The sequence below is a fragment of the Molossus molossus genome, unplaced genomic scaffold (genome assembly GCF_014108415.1).
Source record: "Molossus molossus isolate mMolMol1 unplaced genomic scaffold, mMolMol1.p scaffold_m16_p_11, whole genome shotgun sequence".
Classification (NCBI taxonomy): Eukaryota; Metazoa; Chordata; class Mammalia; order Chiroptera; family Molossidae; genus Molossus; species Molossus molossus.
In genome coordinates this window covers 100103592-100122779 of record NW_023425346.1, presented here as the reverse complement: position 1 = coordinate 100122779, position 19188 = coordinate 100103592, and the positions used below count along the sequence as shown (strand labels likewise).

The following is a 19188-nucleotide window of genomic DNA, read 5'->3' as shown; positions in this document are numbered from 1 at the left end:
GAAAAAATGTTAATCACAATAACTTAATGATGGAGATGAGATGTTCAATTTGTGGGAATCCATGCTAAGGTTCTTGTCATCTGTTGAGATTAGGGCATGATTAAAGAGATTACGAAAGTTTATCTCCAATTTCCAAACCAGCAGTGAAAAAAGGTGGAATGTAGAATTTTCTCCCAATCAGAAAGTAGGGAAGAGACACAAAACACACAATACTATAGGATAGAAATACTATAGAATATATAAGCCCTCATATAGCAGGAATCATAAAAGTAACAAATAAAACTTAATTATTTCTAAATTGATTTTTTTTTTATTAGAGAGAGATAGAAACATCTATGTGAGAGAGAAACATCAACCAGCTGTTTCTTGCACACACCCCACTAGGGATCGAGCCCACAACCTGGGCATGTGTCCTGACTGGTATTCGAACCCAGACCTCTCAATCCATGGGATGACACTCAATCCACTGAGCCACACTGGCCAGGCAAAACTTAATTATTAAAAATTAGGATTATCAGAGAAGATCACAAGAAGCTAAGTATCGTTACAAGAGACAAAACAAAGGTGCATAGGAGGGCTTATGAAAAGGGGTGAAAAACATAAAACATAAAAGTTAATGTAACAGTATCAGCACCCTGAAAGTGAGATTTAAAGGCAAAAAATATTCATAAAGATATATATAGAAAAAATAAAAGATATAGAGGAACACTCTATAACTAAAAGGAAACTAAGTTATAACAATGAATAGTGTCAATGTTTTTAAAATAAAACAACAGAACATGGAGGATTTGGCAAATATTCAATCATTTGGGAAATTTAACACATCTCTATACAAACCTGGTAGAACAAATACAACTTAATTTACCATGGATCCAGCAGATTTAAACAGCTGTGCTTGATAAAGAGGATGTATATGGGGAAAAGCCAGAGCCCAACAAATAGTTCAAATGTACATATTTTAAAGTGACATGGAACATTTACAAATATTGATCACATACTAGGTTCTAAAGAGACTTTCAACACATTTTTAAAGAATTGATACTGTGCTCTAGACATCCATTTTCCATTCCTAATTTACTAACAGAATATCTGCATTTGTGGAGATGTCATAGTCCAGACAAAATACCATAGGTCATAACTTCCTTAATAGCTTCTAGGACCACAAATTTAAGATTTGATGAGTAAGATGAGAGCAGAATATTGTTGTGGGAGCAGGAGAACTCTAAGAAAGCTTCACACAAAAGGGGAAGATATATTTTGCTCTTCTCCATTTCTCTTTTGGATAACCTAGAACATGGCCACATGGTTGGAGCTCAGCAGGCACCTGGGAAAGTGACATGATCTTAAAAGTAGTTAAACTGAAAGATAGAAGCATCTTCAAAATGCACATAGCCTAACATAGCTAAAACCATTTTGAAAAGGAAAAAAAAATTGTCTTTCTACCTGAAAGTTAGTAATTTCAGGAGTAATTATAATGCTATAATAATCAAGATTGTGTGGTGTTGACACAAGGGTAGACACATAGATAAAGAGAACAGAAAAAAATTCCAGAAATACACTCAAACTTCAATGACCAATTGACTTTGAAAAAGGATGAGAAAGCAGTTAATTCAATGTAGAAAGGATAGTCTTTTCAACAAATGGTGCAGGGACAATTAGATAATACTATGCTAAAAAAGGAAATTCTTACCTAACATTGTATACAAAAATTAACTGAAACTGGATCACAGATCTAAATGTAAGCTCTAAACTATAAAACTCCTTGAAGGAAACCTAGGATCTTGAGTTAAGCAAATATTTCTTAAGTGGAACATATAAATAACTCTTTCGCCTAAAAAAATAGATACCCAAATTAAATAAGGGTAACAGGTCTTAATAGACACTTCACCAAATGAGATCTGTGGATGATGGCAAGAAAATGATGCTCAGCATCGTTTAAGAAAATGCAAATTAAAACTACAAGAAAAACCATTACATATACCTGAAGAATGGCTAAAATGAAAGACTAACAATACCAAGTACTAATGAGTATGTGGAGCAATGGAACTTTCATACATTGTTAGTAAGAATGTAAAATGGTACAACCGCTTTGAAAAACTTTGGCAGATGCAGTGTCAAACACGCACTTATTTTCATATCACCCAGTAGCACTGCTCCTAGGTATTTATCCAAGAAAAATAGAAAACATGTCCACCTAAATATTTGTATGAACATGTGCTTAGTAGTATTTTTGTAACAGCTTCAAACTGAAAGTAGCTCAATACCTATGAACAGGTGAATAGATAAATAATATTCCTGTATATTTATATAATAGAATTCTTCTCAACAATAGAAATGGAGTAGTTACTGATACACACAGCAATATGGATGTGTCTCAAAAGCATTATAGAAAATGAAATAAAACAGACATAAAGAAATTATAGGGAGGAAAAAAATGGCAGCAGAGTGAATGGAAGCTAACAAACCATCTCCCAGGACCAAACTGAATTACAACTAAAATAAAGACAAATCATTGGGGAAAACCAAATGAAAAGCAGCTAGAGAGAAACCTTATAACCAGAGACAAAAAGAGGACACCAAATCAAGCCTGGTAGGAACTGTGGAGGCACAAGAGGGTGGGCTGAGAGCCCACAGACAGCAGCTCAGGGTTGTTTTAGCTGTGAGCAGTTCCCTCTGAGAAGCTGGGGGTTAAAATCTCAAGCTGGGCCCCCAGCACAGAGTGGTGGGACAGGGAAAGGAGCCTGCATAACACCTGGTTGAGATGACCAGAGCTGAGGCTTTGTCTAGCAGGGAAAGGCACAGGAAAAAAATGGCACTTCCCTGAAGGGTCAAAGCATTAAATCAGCTACAGCCACCACTCAACTTCGGCTCTGGCAGAGGGAGGGTAGACTGGGCTGAAATTGTGTGAAGAGAGTTGGTGGTTCATGGCTCAGAAGAGAGAGCTGGGAAGAAAGACACCAAGAGTTTTATGCTGAATCACTCTCTAATAGGATAGTAGCCTTCTTACTCAAAAAGCCCCTTCCCAAAGCCTCAGGCAGAAGCAATGGCCCGTCACTCAAGAATTAAACACCACCAGACTGAGCCAGAAAAATGCAACTTAAGGCTCATTAACAGCTAGAGACTACCATCAAGCAAGGAGAGGGGGAAAAATACCATTGCCCACCAGCTGGAAATCCTCTTTGCCTATAAACCTGGGGGAATATTTATTGAGCAGAGGGCTACAACCCAAGGTTCATGAAGTAACTGAGACTAATAGCCTACAGGAAAAAGCTAGAGGATAACTGAACCCTTGCTTGGCCTGCAAATCTACCCAGGAAATAAGACTTGACGGTGATGTTTAAGGTGGGTCCTCCCACACTCATCCAAATCCAGTAGAAGAAGCCACAATCAGCAGAACACCATCAACCACAGGGAAAATTTGGCATGTTCCAAAACCGACAGCCAAAATGGTGAAACAAACAAATCCCAAATAAAAGAACAAGAGAATTCTACAAAAGAAGAGATAAATGAAATGGAATTAAGTAAGATATCAGAGGCAGAAGTCAGAGTAATAATTATGAGGAAGCTCAACAGCATGAGAAAGAAGCTCAACACCATGAGTAAAGATATAAAAACATTAAAAATCAACCAATTAGAGCCCTGGCCAGATTTGTTCAGTGGTTAGAGCATCGGCCTGTGGTCCAGAGAGACCTGGGTTCAGTTCCCACTAAGGGCGCTTGCCTCAGTTGCCGTTTGTCCCTGGCCCTGGTTGGGTTGTGTGGGTGGCAGCCACTCGAAGTGTCCCTTTCACGTCAATATTTCTCTCTCTCTCTCTCTCTCTCTCTCTCTCTCTCTCTCTCCTTTCCACTCTATCTAAACAAAAAATGGAAAAATGTACTCGAGTGAGGATTAAAAAAAAAAAAATCAACCAATTAGAAATGAAAAACCACCAAGCAGAAACGAGGAATGACTTAGCACAAATAAAGAACACATTGGAAGAAATAACCAGCAGAGAGGATCAGTGAATAAGAAGACAGGGTAGAAAAAAATAACCCAAAGAGAGAACCAAAAAGAAAAGAAAAACAATTAAAAAATAGGAAGACAGCTTAAGAGAACTGTGGGACAACATACAACGTAACAACATCCACATCATAGGAGTTCCAGAAAAAGAAGAAAAGGAGCAAGGGTTAGAGAATATATTTGAAGAAATAGTGACATAAAATGTCCCTAACTTGGTAAAGGAAACAGGCTTACAAGTACAAGAAGCACAGAGAGCTCCAAGTAAGAACCCCAAAAGGCCCACACAAAGACACATAATAATTAAATTGCCAAAAATTAAAGACTAAGAGAGAATCCTAAAGGCAGGAGGAGATAAGCAACAGGTTACCCACAAAGAAACCTCTATAAGGCTATCAGCTAACTTCTCAACAGAAACACTACAGGCCAGAAGGAAATGGTGTGAAGTAATCAAGGTCATGAAAAACAAGGATCTGAATCCAAGACTACTCTATCTGGCAAGGCTATCATTCAAAATAGAAGGCCAAATAAAGAACTTCCCAGACAAAAAAAGGCTGAGGAAATATATTAGCACAAAATCAGTACTGAAAGAAATGTTAATAGGACTGATGTAATTGGTGGAAGAAATGAGAAGAAAAATATAATTACAATAAACAAAAATGGCAATAAATAAGTGCATATCAATAATAACCTTAAATGTAAATGGATTAAACACTCAGATCAAAAGGCAGAGTAGCTGATTGGATAAGAAAGCACTACTCATATATATGTTGTTTACAGAAGACCCACCTCACAACAAAAGACATACATAGGTTGAAAGCAATGCGATAGAAAAAAGTCTTCCAAGCAAACGGGAAGGAAAAAAGAGCTGGGGTAGCAATACTGATGGATCCTTAAGAACTGAAGGACAATCAAGGATGAGTTTCTTGTGTGATCTTGCAAGTGACACATGCAGATTAAGGAACTGCAAGCAGTTCCTGAAACAAATTCTTGAAACTGTCTCAAAGGTTCATGAGGCCCACTGTGTTTACACTATAGAGTAAACAAACCATTAAACTTAAAAGTTAAATAATAACAGCATTGGAACTAGTCACTGCTTGATTAGCATTATTTGTGCACATAGAGTTAAAGGTTAGATATTAACATAAAGATAATTTCTGTTTGTTATGCATTGTTTGTGCTAATGTAGTTACTCACATACTTTGCAAATGTAATTGTTAAACATTATAATAAAATCCAGGGTGAGCTTGAGGTCAATGCTACATGCCTGAGTGAGCTGTAGCCCTTCGTTCATCTTGAATACATCTTGCCTGCTGATGCTTTCTTCATGTCTCTGATCGTTTTGAATGCAACATCTGGTGCCCAACGTGGGGCTCGAAAGTAAGCACTGAGAACAGGTAAGACCAAAAGGGTTTTTGGTTGCGTGGCAGTATGCAAAACTTTTGGGATATTTTGATCGGAGTCATGGGGAATTCTCCGTCATTAATGGATGAATATGTGACAGTGCTTAGATCTATATTAAAAAGTACTGGATTGTCAGTTAAGGAGCTGGTACTCTGTCCTCTCTTCACCTTAATAATGAAACCCTGTTATTGGTTTTCACCAGATAAAAGAACTTAATTAAACCTGAAGGTTTGAAAACAAGTGGGAAAAGCTTTAAGAAGGTTTCACCAAAATGGGGAGCTGATTAATGCTGAACTATGGTCTGCTTTTAACTCAGTCACTTTAGCTTTACAGCCTGTTCAGTCAGATTCAGAAAAAATGTCTGATAAAGAAATCAAGGAACCTTCTCGTGTCTATGACACTCCAGAAGGCATTCCCAAGGTGGTAAATAAAGATACAGTTCAAAAGGAGTGTGGTAGTGACTCTTAATCGTCTAGCCCAGCCAGTGAGGAGGATGAATTTCCCAAACTACTATATCCAGATCTGGGCAAATACAGAAAAGAGAAGAAAAGGGATGGTAAGAAGGTCGAGCGGTCTACTTTGCTCTCTTGATTCCCTCACCTTAGTATACAAGGCACAAAAGGGGCTGAGAGGGCTTATCCAATAATTAACCGGCCTACTGACCCACCAGAAGAACCTCGATATGCTATTGCTAATAGAGGAAAAGGACATATGTTTCAATTCCCATACGCATCTGAAGTTGGGAAAACACTTTTAGAGGAACATGATAGTGCGATGCAACCTAGTGTTTATATTGGGGATGATTCTTATGATTTATTTCCAGTAATCAGATGGCAAATGCCTGCTAATGCTCAATACCCACAGGGTTATATTCAAGGTAATTATAATGCAGTTGAGTTTCAATATCTTAAACTACTTAGGAATGCTACTAGTACATATGGTCCAAATTCTCCATATGTTCAAGGAATTGTGGGAGCCTAAGCAAATAATTTACTTATACCTTTAGACTGGGAAGCTATTACTAAAACTACTTTAGAACCAGGACAATACTTACAATTTAAGTCATGGTAGAGGGAAGAAGCGGAACAGGTAGCCAGGTTCAATGCCCAACAGAATCCTCCGGGAGCTAATTTTGAGCAATTAACCAGTACAGGACAATGAGTTCACTACTAAACCAGTGCCGGCTTTCTGATGCAGCACTAGCTCGACTAAAGAATGTATGTTTAACAACGTGGCAGAAAATAGAGTCTATAGAAAAAGTAGGGAAATCATTTGTAAAAGTATTGCAAGGCCCTACTGAACCATATTCTGAATTTTTATCTAGATTACATGAGGCTATAAAACGCTCTGTTACAGGAGAAGCAAAGTATTCTTTTGCATACTTTAGGATTTGAAAATGCCAATGCTGATTGTAAGAAGGCCTTGATTTCCGTAAAACGACAAGGAGACACTATTGAGGGCTATATAAAGGCTTGCCGAGATGGGGAGTCTGGCACTTTTACAGCTAATTTATTAGCCGCTGCATTAAAAGGGGGACTGGCTCAGAATAAAAAGTGTTCTCTGGGGCCACGGCATGAGCCCCTGAAAAGGCAGGTACTGTCATAACTCATTTATTAGAGGCATCTTCTGTATTAGGGAAACCAAAAACAATAAAAACAGACAACGGTCCTGCATATTTATCTAAAAAATGTCAGGCTTTTTTTTGTTACTTACAATATTCATCATATTACAGGAATACCTTATAACAGCACAGGCCAAGCCATAATAGAAAGAAAAAAAATCAAACTTTAAAAAACATGCTTTTAAAACAAAAAGGGGGAGATTATATGGATACCCCAAGGAAAAGATTGATGAATGCTCTGTTCACTTTAAATTTTCTGACAACCCAAGAGGAGGAGTTACCTGCAGCACAAAAACACTGGAAAACGGAACCGAAACCACCATTAATGCAACCAGCTTTATATCTAGATGTCCTCACTAACTCTTGGCTCCCAGAGGAAGTAATTTGTTGGGGTCAAGGATATGATTATATTTCCACAGGTGGTTAGAAGTTATGGGTTCCTGATACCCATATTAAAAAATTGAGGAAACAAGAGATGGAAAAAATGAAGATTACTGACAGGGGCACTGCTTCTCGTTTTCCTCCACCAGCCAACGTCAGAGCGAATCCGCCAACATGGGCTCAACTTAAGAAGCTGACTCAAGAGGGAGAAAAACTGGTAAAGCGTCAAGGAGCTCCGCTTACCCCATCCTCATTATTCTTGCCTAGGCTTGCAATTGTGTCGAGGCAGGTAAGCTCTAGTAAAGGAGAAAATTTTACCTATTGGTCATATATCTCGAACCCACCTTTAATGCGAGGCATATCTTGGTTTGATACTACCATAACTGTATATACTAATGAAACTTCATGAATGCCAGGACCTTTTGATGTCCGAGGACCTTTAAAACCAGAAGAGGAAGGATGATTATGCCTAACTATACTACAGGAGTCACAGGTCCGCCTATATGTATAGGGAAGGACAGCCATTGTTTAACTCCTCGTTTACAAGCATGGCTGTCAATTCAAAGAAACTCTACAAAAAGAGAATCAGTAGAAAATTGTTCTTATTAGCAGTGCAAAGTTTTAATGGCACCAAAACTCTAGGGGACCTCCAGATCTACTTCCATGTAATACTCCTGCCTTTTCTCTAATGTCTGAATGGGTACATTGGACATTGTATAGAGGAGAATTTAGGCAAGTTTTAGTTAATACTTCCTATGGAAGTGTCATTGATTGGAGTCCTATTGGCTCCACTTGCTCTAAAGGCTCAGGAGATCTGAGGTGGCATAGAAATCTATTGCTGCATGAGATTTTTACTTTAGTGAATAGTCCCATTCATTGGCATGGAGGAGGATTTCCTAGTGCTAGTCCTCACATTAGTGGGTTTGCTACTCAACACCATATATGGAAAATTAGTGCTGCTCTGCATTCTTTAATGGACAGGAATGATGTCTAACATAACTGACCATAACTATACTCTGACTTTTACCAGGAATCTGACGCATTATATTCAAGCTTGCATCAAAATACCCTATCTGAGTCTTAAAGGAAAGATTATCCGGAACCAAAGTACTGGAGAAATAAGTTGTTGTCGGAACCAAAGTACTGGAGAAATAAGTTGTTATAATTGTTCCTTGTATTCATGTATTAACTCTACCGTACAGTTACAGGCGAATGAAAGTTTTTACTTCCTAAGAGCATGGACAGGGTTGTGGATTCCTGTCTCCCTTGATAGACGGTGGCAAGATAGCCCCACGACGGGAAAGCTTTGGCATGTTGCCAGGAGACTCTTGAGAAGAAGTAGATTTGTTGGACTTCTGACTGCTGCCATACTAGGACGTATAGCCATCACAGCTACCACAGCAATGGCATGGATTGCATTACATAATAAAATTCAGACGGCTGACTATGTGCGAGAATGGCATAACTCTTCAGAACAACTTTGGGTGACTCAAAAACAAATTGATACTGAAATGCAATCTGAAATAGCTGACTTAAATCAAGCTGTAATTTTGCTAGGTGATCAACTACAGAGTTTTAAAAAATCATGTAACTTTAAAATGTGATTGGAGTCAATCTTCTTTTTGTATTACTTCTGTACCTTATAATGCAACTGAGTTTCCATGGGAATGTGTTAAAAAACATTTGTTAAATCATGATAATTTAACTAAACACATAATGGCCTTACAAACCAAAATTCATAGCACTTTTAAAAAACAGAAACTTATCATAATGAAGATGTGTTGCAGGGTATAATGGAAGGTTTATTAAATTTAAATCCTGTTGGACATATTAAGGGATTATTTGGATCAATACTTGGGATGTTTTTATTAATCATTATTATATGTTTTGTTTTGTACTTAGTCTGCCAAAGGCACCAGCAACAACAACAAGTAATGTTGGCCAAGAGAGAGAACCCAAATAAACAAAATCAGAACTGAAAGAGGAGAAATAACAACTGACACCAAAGAAATATAACGGATTGTCAACAAATACTATGAACAATTATACTCCAACAAATTGGATAATTTAAGTAAAATGGACAAATTTCTAGCAACACATAGTCTCTCAAAACTGAACCAGGAAGAGATAGAAAACTTGAACAGACCAATAACAACTATGAAAATTAAAGATGTAATCAAGAATCTCCCAGCAAACAAGAGCCCAGGTCCAGAAGCCTTCATGGAAGAGTTTTACCAAACATTCAAAAAAGAATTAACATCATTCTTGTCAAACTATTCCAAAAAAATTCAAGAAGAAAGACTTCCAAACTCGTTTTATGAGGCCAGCATAATTTGAATTCCAAAACCAGATAAAGACATTACAAAGAAAGAAAACTACAGGCCAATATTTGTGATGAACATAGATGCCAAAATCCTTAACAAAATATTAGCAAATTGGATCCAACAATACATTAAAAAAATTATTCATCATGACAAAGTAGGATTCAACCCAGGGATGCAAGGCTGGTACAATATTTTCAAATCAATAAAGTGATACACCACATAAACAAAATGAAAGATAAAAACCACATGATCATATCAATAGATGTTGACAAAGCAATTCGACAAAATCTAGCACCCATTTCTGATAAAAATGCTCAGTAATGTAACAATAGAGGGATCATATCTCAACATAATAAAGGCCATATATGAAAGACCTACAGCCAACATCATACTCAATGAGCAAAAAATAAAAGCATTTCTCTTAAGAACAGGAACAAGACAGGGATGCCCACTTTCACCACTCTTATTTAAAATAATACAGAAAGTCTTAGCCACAGCAATCAGACATTAAGAAAAAATAAAAGGGATCCATATCAGAAAGGAGGAAGTAAAACTGTCATTATTTGCAGATGACATGATATTATACATAGAAAACCCTAAAGACTCCATCAAAAATCTACTAGATTTAATAAACAAATTTGGCAAAGTAGCAGGATACAAAATTAATGTCAAAAAATTGATGACATTCTTATACACCAATAATGAGCTCACAGAAAAAGAGAAACTAAAAAAAAAAATCCCATTTACCATTACAGCAAAAAAACTATCAAGATACCTAGAAATAAACTTAACCAAAGAAGTAAAGGACCTATTTGCAGAAAACTACAGGACACTGAAAGAAGAAATAAAAGAAGATATAAAAAAGTAGAGGCATATACCTTGTTCAGGGATTGGAAGAATTAACATAATTAAAATGTCCATACTACCCAAAGCAATCTATAGATTCAATGCAATATTAAAATATCAACAACATATTTCACAGAACAAGAACAAGTACTCCAAAAGTGTATATGGAACCAAAAACGACCCCAAATAGCCACAGCAAACTTGAAAAAGAACAAAGTAGGAGGGATCACAATACCAGATATCATTATACTACAAAGCCATTGTAATCAAACAGCTGGTGCTGGTACAAGAACTGGCATATAGATCAATGGAACAAAACAAAGAACCTGAAAATTGACCCAAGACAATATACTCAATTAATATTTGAAAAGGTGACAATAGCATACAATGGAGTAAAGACAACCTCTTTAATAAATGGTGTCAAAAAAATTGGACAGTTACATGCAGAAAATTGAAGCTAGACCACCAACTTATACCATATACAAGTATAAACTCAAAATGGATAAAAGACTTCAATGTTTTGATTACAGTGGCTTTGTAGTATAACTTGATATCTGGTAATGTGATCCCTCCTACTTTGTTCTTCTTTTTCAAGATTGCTGTGGCTATTGGGGTCTTTTTTGGTTCCATATAAACTTATAGGGGTTTCTTTGTAGGTAACCGGTTGCTTATCGCTTCCTGCCTTTAGGATTCTCTCTTTAATTTTTGGCATTTTAATTACTGTGTGTCTTGGTGTGGGCCTGTTTGGGTTCTTCTTACTTGAGGCTCTCTGTGCTTCTTGAACTTAAATGCCTTCTTCCTTTACCAACTTATGGAAGTTTTCTGTCACTATTTCTTCAAATATATTCTCTAACTCTTGCTCTTTCCTTCTTCTTCTGGAACTCCTATGATGCAAATGTTGTTATGTTTCCAATTGTCCCATACTTCTCTTTAGTTGTCTTCCTGTTTTTTAATTGTTTTTTTCTTTTGGTTTTCTGATTAGTTTTCTTTTTGGTTTCCTGTCTTCTAATTCACTGATCCGGTCCTCAGCTTCCTCTACTCTGCTGGTTAGTCCTTCCAATGTGTTCTTAATTTCTGCTATGTCGTTCTTCATTTCCACTTGATTGGTTTTCAATGTTTCTATATCTTTTTTTTAATCCTCACCCAAGTACATGTTTCCATTTTTTGTTCAGACAGAGTGGGAGGGAGAGAGAAGAAGAAAGAGAGAGAAACATCGATGTGAAAGGGACACATCGAGTGGCTGCCACCTGCATGACCCAACCAGTGCCAGGGACAAACTGCAACCGAAGTATGTGCCCTTAGCGGGAACCAAATCCAGATCTCTCTGGACTGCAGGCCGATGCTCTAACTGCTGAGAGAGCATAGATATAGTTCTATATCTTTACTCATGGTGTTGATGTTTTTACTCATGCTGTTTAGCTTCCTCAGGATCATGGCTCTGAACTCTACCTCTAATACATTGCTTAACTGAAATTTAGTTATCTCGTATTTGGTAGAGTTCTCATGTTCTTTTATTTGGAATTTGTTTCTTCGTTTCACCATTTTGGCTATCTCAGTGGGTTTTGGAGTCTTCTGAATTTTCCCTGTGGGTGTTGGTGTTCTGCTGTTTGTGGCTCCCTCTGCTGGGTTTGGATGAGTGTGGGAGGACCCATGCTAAACACCACTGTCAAGTCATACTTTTCTGGGTAGATTTGCAAGCCCAGGAAAGGTTCAGTTATCCTTTAGCTTTTTGCCTGGAGGCTATTAGTATTAGTTACTTCATGAGCCTTGGGTTGCAGCCCTCAGTTGAATCAAAAACTCCCTCAGGTGTTCAGTGTAAGAGGATTTCCAGAGAGTGGGGCAGATGCTGGTTGTTAATGAGCCTCAATTTGCATTTCTCTGGCTCAGCTGGGTAGGGTTAAATCTCTGTGGAAGGGGCTGCTGCTTCTCCCCAGAGCTCCAGGAAGAAGCAAGATGGGCACCGTTCTGTGTGGCCCTTACTCATCAAAAACTCTCCAAATCCTGAGTGTCCCCACAGAGTTCAAGTCCAGTGTGCCCTCCCTCTGCTGGAGCCCAAGGTGAGTGGTTGTAGCTAATTTAGTGCTCTCCCATCCCTCTGCACTCTGAAGCTGGCTTGGGATTTTAACCTTGAAGGAGCTGCTCACAGCTAAAACAGCTGTTGTCCGTGGGCTCCCAGCCCACCCTCTCACACCTCAGCAGACCTACCAGGCTCGATTCAGTGTCCTCTTTTCCTGTCCATGGTTATATGGGTCTTCTCCAGCTGCTTTTCTGTTGATTTTCCTGATGATTTGTATTTATTTTAGTTGTAATTCCAGTTTGGTCCTGGGAGATGGTCTGTGTAGCTTCCATTCACTCTGCCACCATTTTGGAATCCTCAAATTAATCTTAAATTCATTGTATATTTAAATTCCCAAAGGAAGAGGGGATGTTTTAGGAGAAAATCTTGATTAGATTCTAAACCTATATAAGTTCAGCATTACTGAATTTCTGAAATCTTTGTCTTTGTTTCTCCTCAATGTATTTTTTCTTGTTTTGCAACAGAAAATATGGGTCAGAAATGAAAATTTTACTTCAAACTTTTGTAATCTCATATCATACTCAAAGAGGTGACTGCTGTGTGAATTAGAGATTCTTAAGGTCACTCATGTTCCCTGCTCCCTTCCTCCACCTTCACAATCAACACTGTTGCTTCTCTCTGACCATTCTTCCATAGTCACTGCTCCCTCTCTTCACAGCCAAGAGAGGCTCTGCACTGTTCAAGGGCTATGGGAGTATATTGGGTCACCCAGGCAATCCAGGATAATCTCCCCCATTTTAAGGTTCCTAGTTGAATTAAATCTGAAAAATGCACTTGCCGTGTAAAATAGCAGATTATAGGTTCCAGGGATTAGGACACAAACTTTTTTGAGAAATGATCCAAATTATAAATGATATTATCAATAATAATGATGAAACTCTGGCATTTAAAAACTCATTTCTCACATCAAAAGCAAGTAAAATCTTATTCACTCTTACTTCTTTTTCTCTTGATCTTTGCTAAAGTAAAACTGTTTCCAAGATCCACAGTACCTAGAAAACAAAAAACAAAAAACAGGTGGTGATAAGAAAACAGAAATGAATAAATAAAAGTTGCATATCTTAGGATGATTTATATTGCAGAAGGCTCACTTTATAAGGGTGTTAGATTTATTGTTTCTTCTAAAGCGGCGGTTCTCAACCTGTGGGTCGTTACCCCTTTGGGGGTCGAACAACCCTTTCACAGGGGTCACAGGATTCATAACAGTAGCAAAATCACAGTTATGAAGTACCAACGAAAGTAATTTTATGGTTGGGGGTCACCACAACATAAGGAACTGTATTAAAGGGTTGCGGCATTAGAATCTAAAGGAACTGAAAACTCTACTAAATTGAGAAGGAGGACTTCATTATTGGCCCTGGGTCTTCCTTTACTTCATAACAGCACTTTAAAAAATACTCTCAAATACCTTTGTCCTCAGAGGTAGGAATAGGTATCAGATCTTACAATTTTTATGAGGAAGTTTATATAAAAGTTTTATGACACCACATCGACCTGTGACATGCTGGAGGACAGACATCCGTCAACAGTTTGTGTCAGGTTAAGAATAGCCGACTTGCCATTTTCCTCCTATCAGTTTAGTGGCAGAATCAGTTGTCTTTTGAAGCCTCGCTAAGATTGTGACAAAAGGACACTATTACCTAGGAGCAAATGAACCCTTGGCTCTCGTGGGTTCCACAGAACATGGCAGTGATAGAGATGGAAATGGCTGTATAAAAACAAGGCTTTATTAAATGTTTCTATTACAGTGGCTATTATTAATGATTCATTCAATGATGTAGTAAGCTAGATACTTCCAGTTTAGGAGTGTATTTCTACTACATTTTCCATGATAAACAACAGGGCTCATTCTGTGAAGTACAACTTTATAATAATCTCTTGCCTCCCTGCTGTTCCCCAAAGAGTCAGACCAAACAAAGAGAATGGGACCTGCCATGAACTGGACCCAATTTTGGTCAAAATGTGATCAGAGTCAAGTGCAGCAGAAAACAGGAACTCTTCTCTCTCTTCCTCCTCCTACCCCTTCTATTGTCACTTCACACTTCCTCCATGTGCCATTCCTCCTGTCTGAAGGCTGAGAAATGATCTCGTGTCTGAGCCAGAGACCTATTTCAAGACCGTTGGTTAGAGCCCTTTGCCTACACTGAGACACAAGTCAGAATGTGCACTCTCTAAACACTGGAGCAAACTTACATTTTACATGGATAGATGTAGTGAGGCATTACAACAAATACGTTTTTACAATACTATACTTTTTTAACGTCAAGATGAAGTAACATTTTCACTTGTTTGTAGGTCTTTTCTTAGTGTACTTTCCCAAATAGGCATGTTTCCAATAGCCTCTGAGAAAGTAGGCAGGGAAAACCCATCGGCACTCTGTACACTAAAGAGCTGCAGAGCTTAGGACCACTCATGCTGCCCAGGGGACCGAGGAAACAACATTCTGATAACCATTTTGAGCTCTTGTTTTACAAAGGAAATAACCCAGAATCCAGGAAGCTAGTCTTGTCTTTCCCTTTGTCTCCGTGAGACTTTGTGGAAGACCTTGAAATGTTTATGTGATTGTGTTTTCTCATCCAGAAACAAGGACAACAATATCCATCCTGCGTACTCCTCAGGGTTGTTGTAAAGGAAAAAGTAAGACATTAATTTGCAAAGGTCCCTTGAAAAGTCACTCTGTATGTCATGACTTGCTGGAGAACTCTGTCAAAAACAACACACTGGGTTTCAGAAACCTATTCTACGGCTTTATTTCTGCTAACACTAGAGAGTTGGATGAATTGTCTTCAGACGTGATTCAAAGTCTATAATCAGATGACAATATGACCTTCCAATAAACATTAGGTTTCTATTCTTTAAATAAATTACTGTATAAATCCAATACTTCATAGTCAAGCATTGATTTTAAAACAAATTCATTACTTTGCTAGTGTATTTCTACCATATAATCACTAGATGGGTGCAAGGGTTGATTAATAGGACCTATGAATTAATAGGTCCTCTTCAAAAAATATAATGATTTCTAATTTCCTTGCACATCTCAGAAAATCAAATAAAATAAATGCAGAGAACAGGATTCCAGGGTAAACTGGATCCATGGTACAGAACAAACTCAGAATTGATGACTCAGGAGGCAGTACCTCTTAATTCAGCTCTCTGCAGCCCAAGCCCTGTGCCCCCACCTCCTTACCAGGATTCATTCTTTGTTCCCCAGTGGAAGCTTTGGCAGGCTCATCTTCATCACTGCTGATCACTGCAGAGAAGCCAAAAACCACTTAGTGTCTCAGGGTGGGCCCAAGGACCCCATGGATAGCTAACCCCATAATAAGAGCACTTGGAAGACCTAGAAACTAAGTTAACTCAGTCCCCCTGGTCTGTGCCTGATGTGTGTGACCTGCAGGTTGCTCCAGGTCCTACCCAGAGGTGGTGGATTTCATGCACAGCGGGCAGCTTGCCCATCCTGCAGCACCCTTCTTACCCACACGCACCCCACCTCCTACCTCCATCCTCGGTCCGCCTCCGATCCCCACCCTCGTTCTACCTCTTCTTTCATTCTCATTTTACTTCCTCCCTTTTCTATTGGCTTGAGGAATTTTCACTAATATGCCTGGTGATGGTATCACTTTGTAAGTCTCCTTGTCTGTATTGTTATTTTGCTCTCTTCTAATGAATATCTGGGCTCTTCATTCTTCTTCTCATTCTTTAACTCCTACGCCTGTCTCTTCCCTCTCTTGCATAGAAATAGTCTCACTGACATCGATACTTCAACCAACCATTTCTGCTTTTGTGTATTTTTCCAATTACTGGAAACAGTTTGCTGCTGAACTCTCTGCATAAGGTGCTGGTTCCGACCCTTCCTACCTCTAATCAAGGCCACCAGGACTGTGCCCATGGGCCCTAATGGTATGGCCCAGACCCTAGCCTGGGTCCAGGATTCATATCACACATTCTCTCAGTCAGCTTGCCTATTGTGGCAGATGCCTGGTCACCATCAGTCTTTGCGTGGGCCTGCTATTCAGCCCCTGAACTTGAAGGTGGCTTTTTTTTCTTTAGATCCACCCGCTGTACAGAGCAAGAATTGATTTGGTTTTCATGGTGGAGTAGTTCTGCTCCTGGACAAAACTGTAATGAATGAAGTATTTCATTTGTCTCCCCTAAGGGAGTGAGCACCCCCACTACAATCAATAAGCCATTCTCCCTGTAATTCCACTGTGGGGGAAGCTCCCCTACCCCTACCCTTCCCTGCTTTCAACCCTGTCCTTCCTTCACGCCTCCCTTAACTCTAGCTTTTGGTTTTACTTTCCTGAGGAGAGGCCTGTTTTCATTTTGTGGACACCTTACCTGCTCAACGGTATTAGGAACCCCCCTTTATGCCTTCTTTGTAGTGACTGCCTCCGCCAATCAGACAATCAGACCATGATCTGTCTTCTCTCTCTCTACCTGTTCACTCTCTACCAGTTCTTCATTCAGGTCCCTGCAGCCCAAGCCTTGTGCTCCCACCTCCTTACCAGGATTACTTCTTTGTTCCCCGGTGGAAGATTCGGTGAGCTCATCTTCATCAATGCTGAGCACTGCAGAGAAGAAAAAACTCCTTACTGTTCACTCTCTACCAGCTCTTCATTCATTGTCCTTGACTCATTCTCAACATAGTTCTCCTTGTGTCTCCCCCCACTGTTTCTATTAATTGGTATTCATTTCCCTCTGCATTTATCTCTTTTCATACTTGTTTTCTCTACATTTTCTTTTATCAGTGTTTTCAGGGCCCAGCATGGTGTAGGGTGAAGCAAAGTAGGCGCCCAGGACACAAGAAGGCACCGAGAGGGAGCTCCTCCTTGCATGTGTCCCAGGGTCTCCCTGCCTCCCCATGGACCTGGCCCTGCAGCCTCTCCTGATTTTTCAGTTTATCCATTCTCTGTTATGGTACCTACTTTATTTTATTCTCTTTCTGTTTCTTAATTATTTTTGTGACCTGTGAATGCCTCTCCGATATCAGTCTTGTTTTTCTTTATATTTTCTTCATTGTTATCATTCCAGTCTTCACCACAGTCTGCCCTGCGACTCCACCCACAACACTGAGCACCTCCGCCTGCCAGTTCCCCTTCACACTCATCAAGCCCAGGCACTCAGTCTTACCTGCGGGCTTAGACTCTTGGAAAAATTGTTCATTTGCTTGTTGGGTTTTTAGTGCACTGGTTGTAGGTAGTGTTTCATTCTCATGTTTCAGTTGTGTTTCACGGAGAGGTTCGGCAAGTTCATTTTCAGGTGGGGCTGTACCTAAATCACATTTTGATTCATAGATATTTTATCTGCCCCCTGCATCCATCAGGGTCCAACAGTAAAATTCAAAGCTCTCTAAGCTTTGGGAGCAGAGGGAATTTAACTCAGGGGATTAGTTACATAGAGAACCGACAATTCTGGGCAGTCCGTACTGAAGGGAAGCAGCCCGCCCACCACAGCACATGACAGAATGGGATGCAAATAACAAACAATCACAGAACAGTCAACAGCAACACACCGTTGTAATCTGAGGGATCTTGGTAGAGCCAGGTCAGGCTTGACAACGGTTTTTTAACTGTTCCTGGGGGAAGAAATCAGAACTTTATTTCAGATATTGTAGTATAGGGTGTGACATTCTCCCCAATCCTTTTTTAATCATTATAATGTAGGACTTGAGGACACCCTCCCCCCAGGTATCAACACAGAGCTGCACTCCTGGCTTGAGTCAGGCCCTCTCGCTGAGATCATTCATGAGCCACTTGGAACCGACAACGGCTTTCCTTGTCACCACAGCCATCAGGAACCTGTGTTTGTCCCCAGTGCTACCCTTGACTGTTACCTGGCTTCTCCCCTCCCTGCACCACACCTCCCTCTGCAGGTCTGTTTCTCTGCCTCGCTGGCCTTTTCATCAGGATTCCGTTTCTGATCCTCCTGCACTTCCTCCAGCTCTTGGTAATCCTCTTTCTGGGATCTTTCTCTGCATATGTTTCCCTACATTTGTCTCAAGTTTCTGTCTTTTCCATGAGATCATCTGGGCATGTAGAGGGTTAAGAACACAGGCTTTGGGTTCAGAATGCCAAGGTTCATCCTGCTTATATGTCCCCAGTCTCTGTTGCCTTCAGTCTCCTGTTCTGCAAATGGGTAGATAGTGATACTTGCCGCCAAGGACAGCTGTGAGCCCTGAGCCCACACCTGCCAGAGTAAATGTCAAGTAAGTGAGCTCTTAATAATATGGCTGTTGTTCTTGTGTCCTTTACCCCTTTCTGGCGTCTTTCATTTCCCTCCTTCTTCCTCTCTCTCTCAAAATACCCACGTCCCATCCACACATCTTACCACTTCCTCTCTTCTCTCCCCATGTGACCTACATGACTGCCGTCTCCCTGAATACTCCTGCTCTTGAACAGCACCCCCACACTTAAATCAGTCCTTCTACCGTTATCATCCAGGATCTCCTCTGTGATGTTGACCTTGAGCCCTTAGTTCCCAGCTCTGCACAGCTTCACGCTGATCTTCTCCTACAGGGTCTCTCCAAACCACAATGA

At 39.6% G+C, this 19188-nt stretch overlaps 1 protein-coding gene across 1 annotated transcript in view; it reads right to left on the bottom strand.

Annotated features, from left to right (window-relative positions):
- The window catches only part of LOC118625329 (nuclear body protein SP140-like protein), a 60252-nt gene that overhangs the window by 13288 nt on the left and 27776 nt on the right, over positions 1–19188 (bottom strand). The window contains exons 5-9 of the mRNA XM_036254212.1: positions 18165–18227; positions 17783–17923; positions 17158–17220; positions 15840–15902; positions 13588–13641 (exon numbers count right to left, since the gene is read on the bottom strand). Of these exons, the coding sequence (XP_036110105.1) occupies positions 13588–13641; positions 15840–15902; positions 17158–17220; positions 17783–17923; positions 18165–18227 (384 nt within the window). The remainder of the gene's footprint in view (positions 1–13587; positions 13642–15839; positions 15903–17157; positions 17221–17782; positions 17924–18164; positions 18228–19188) is intronic.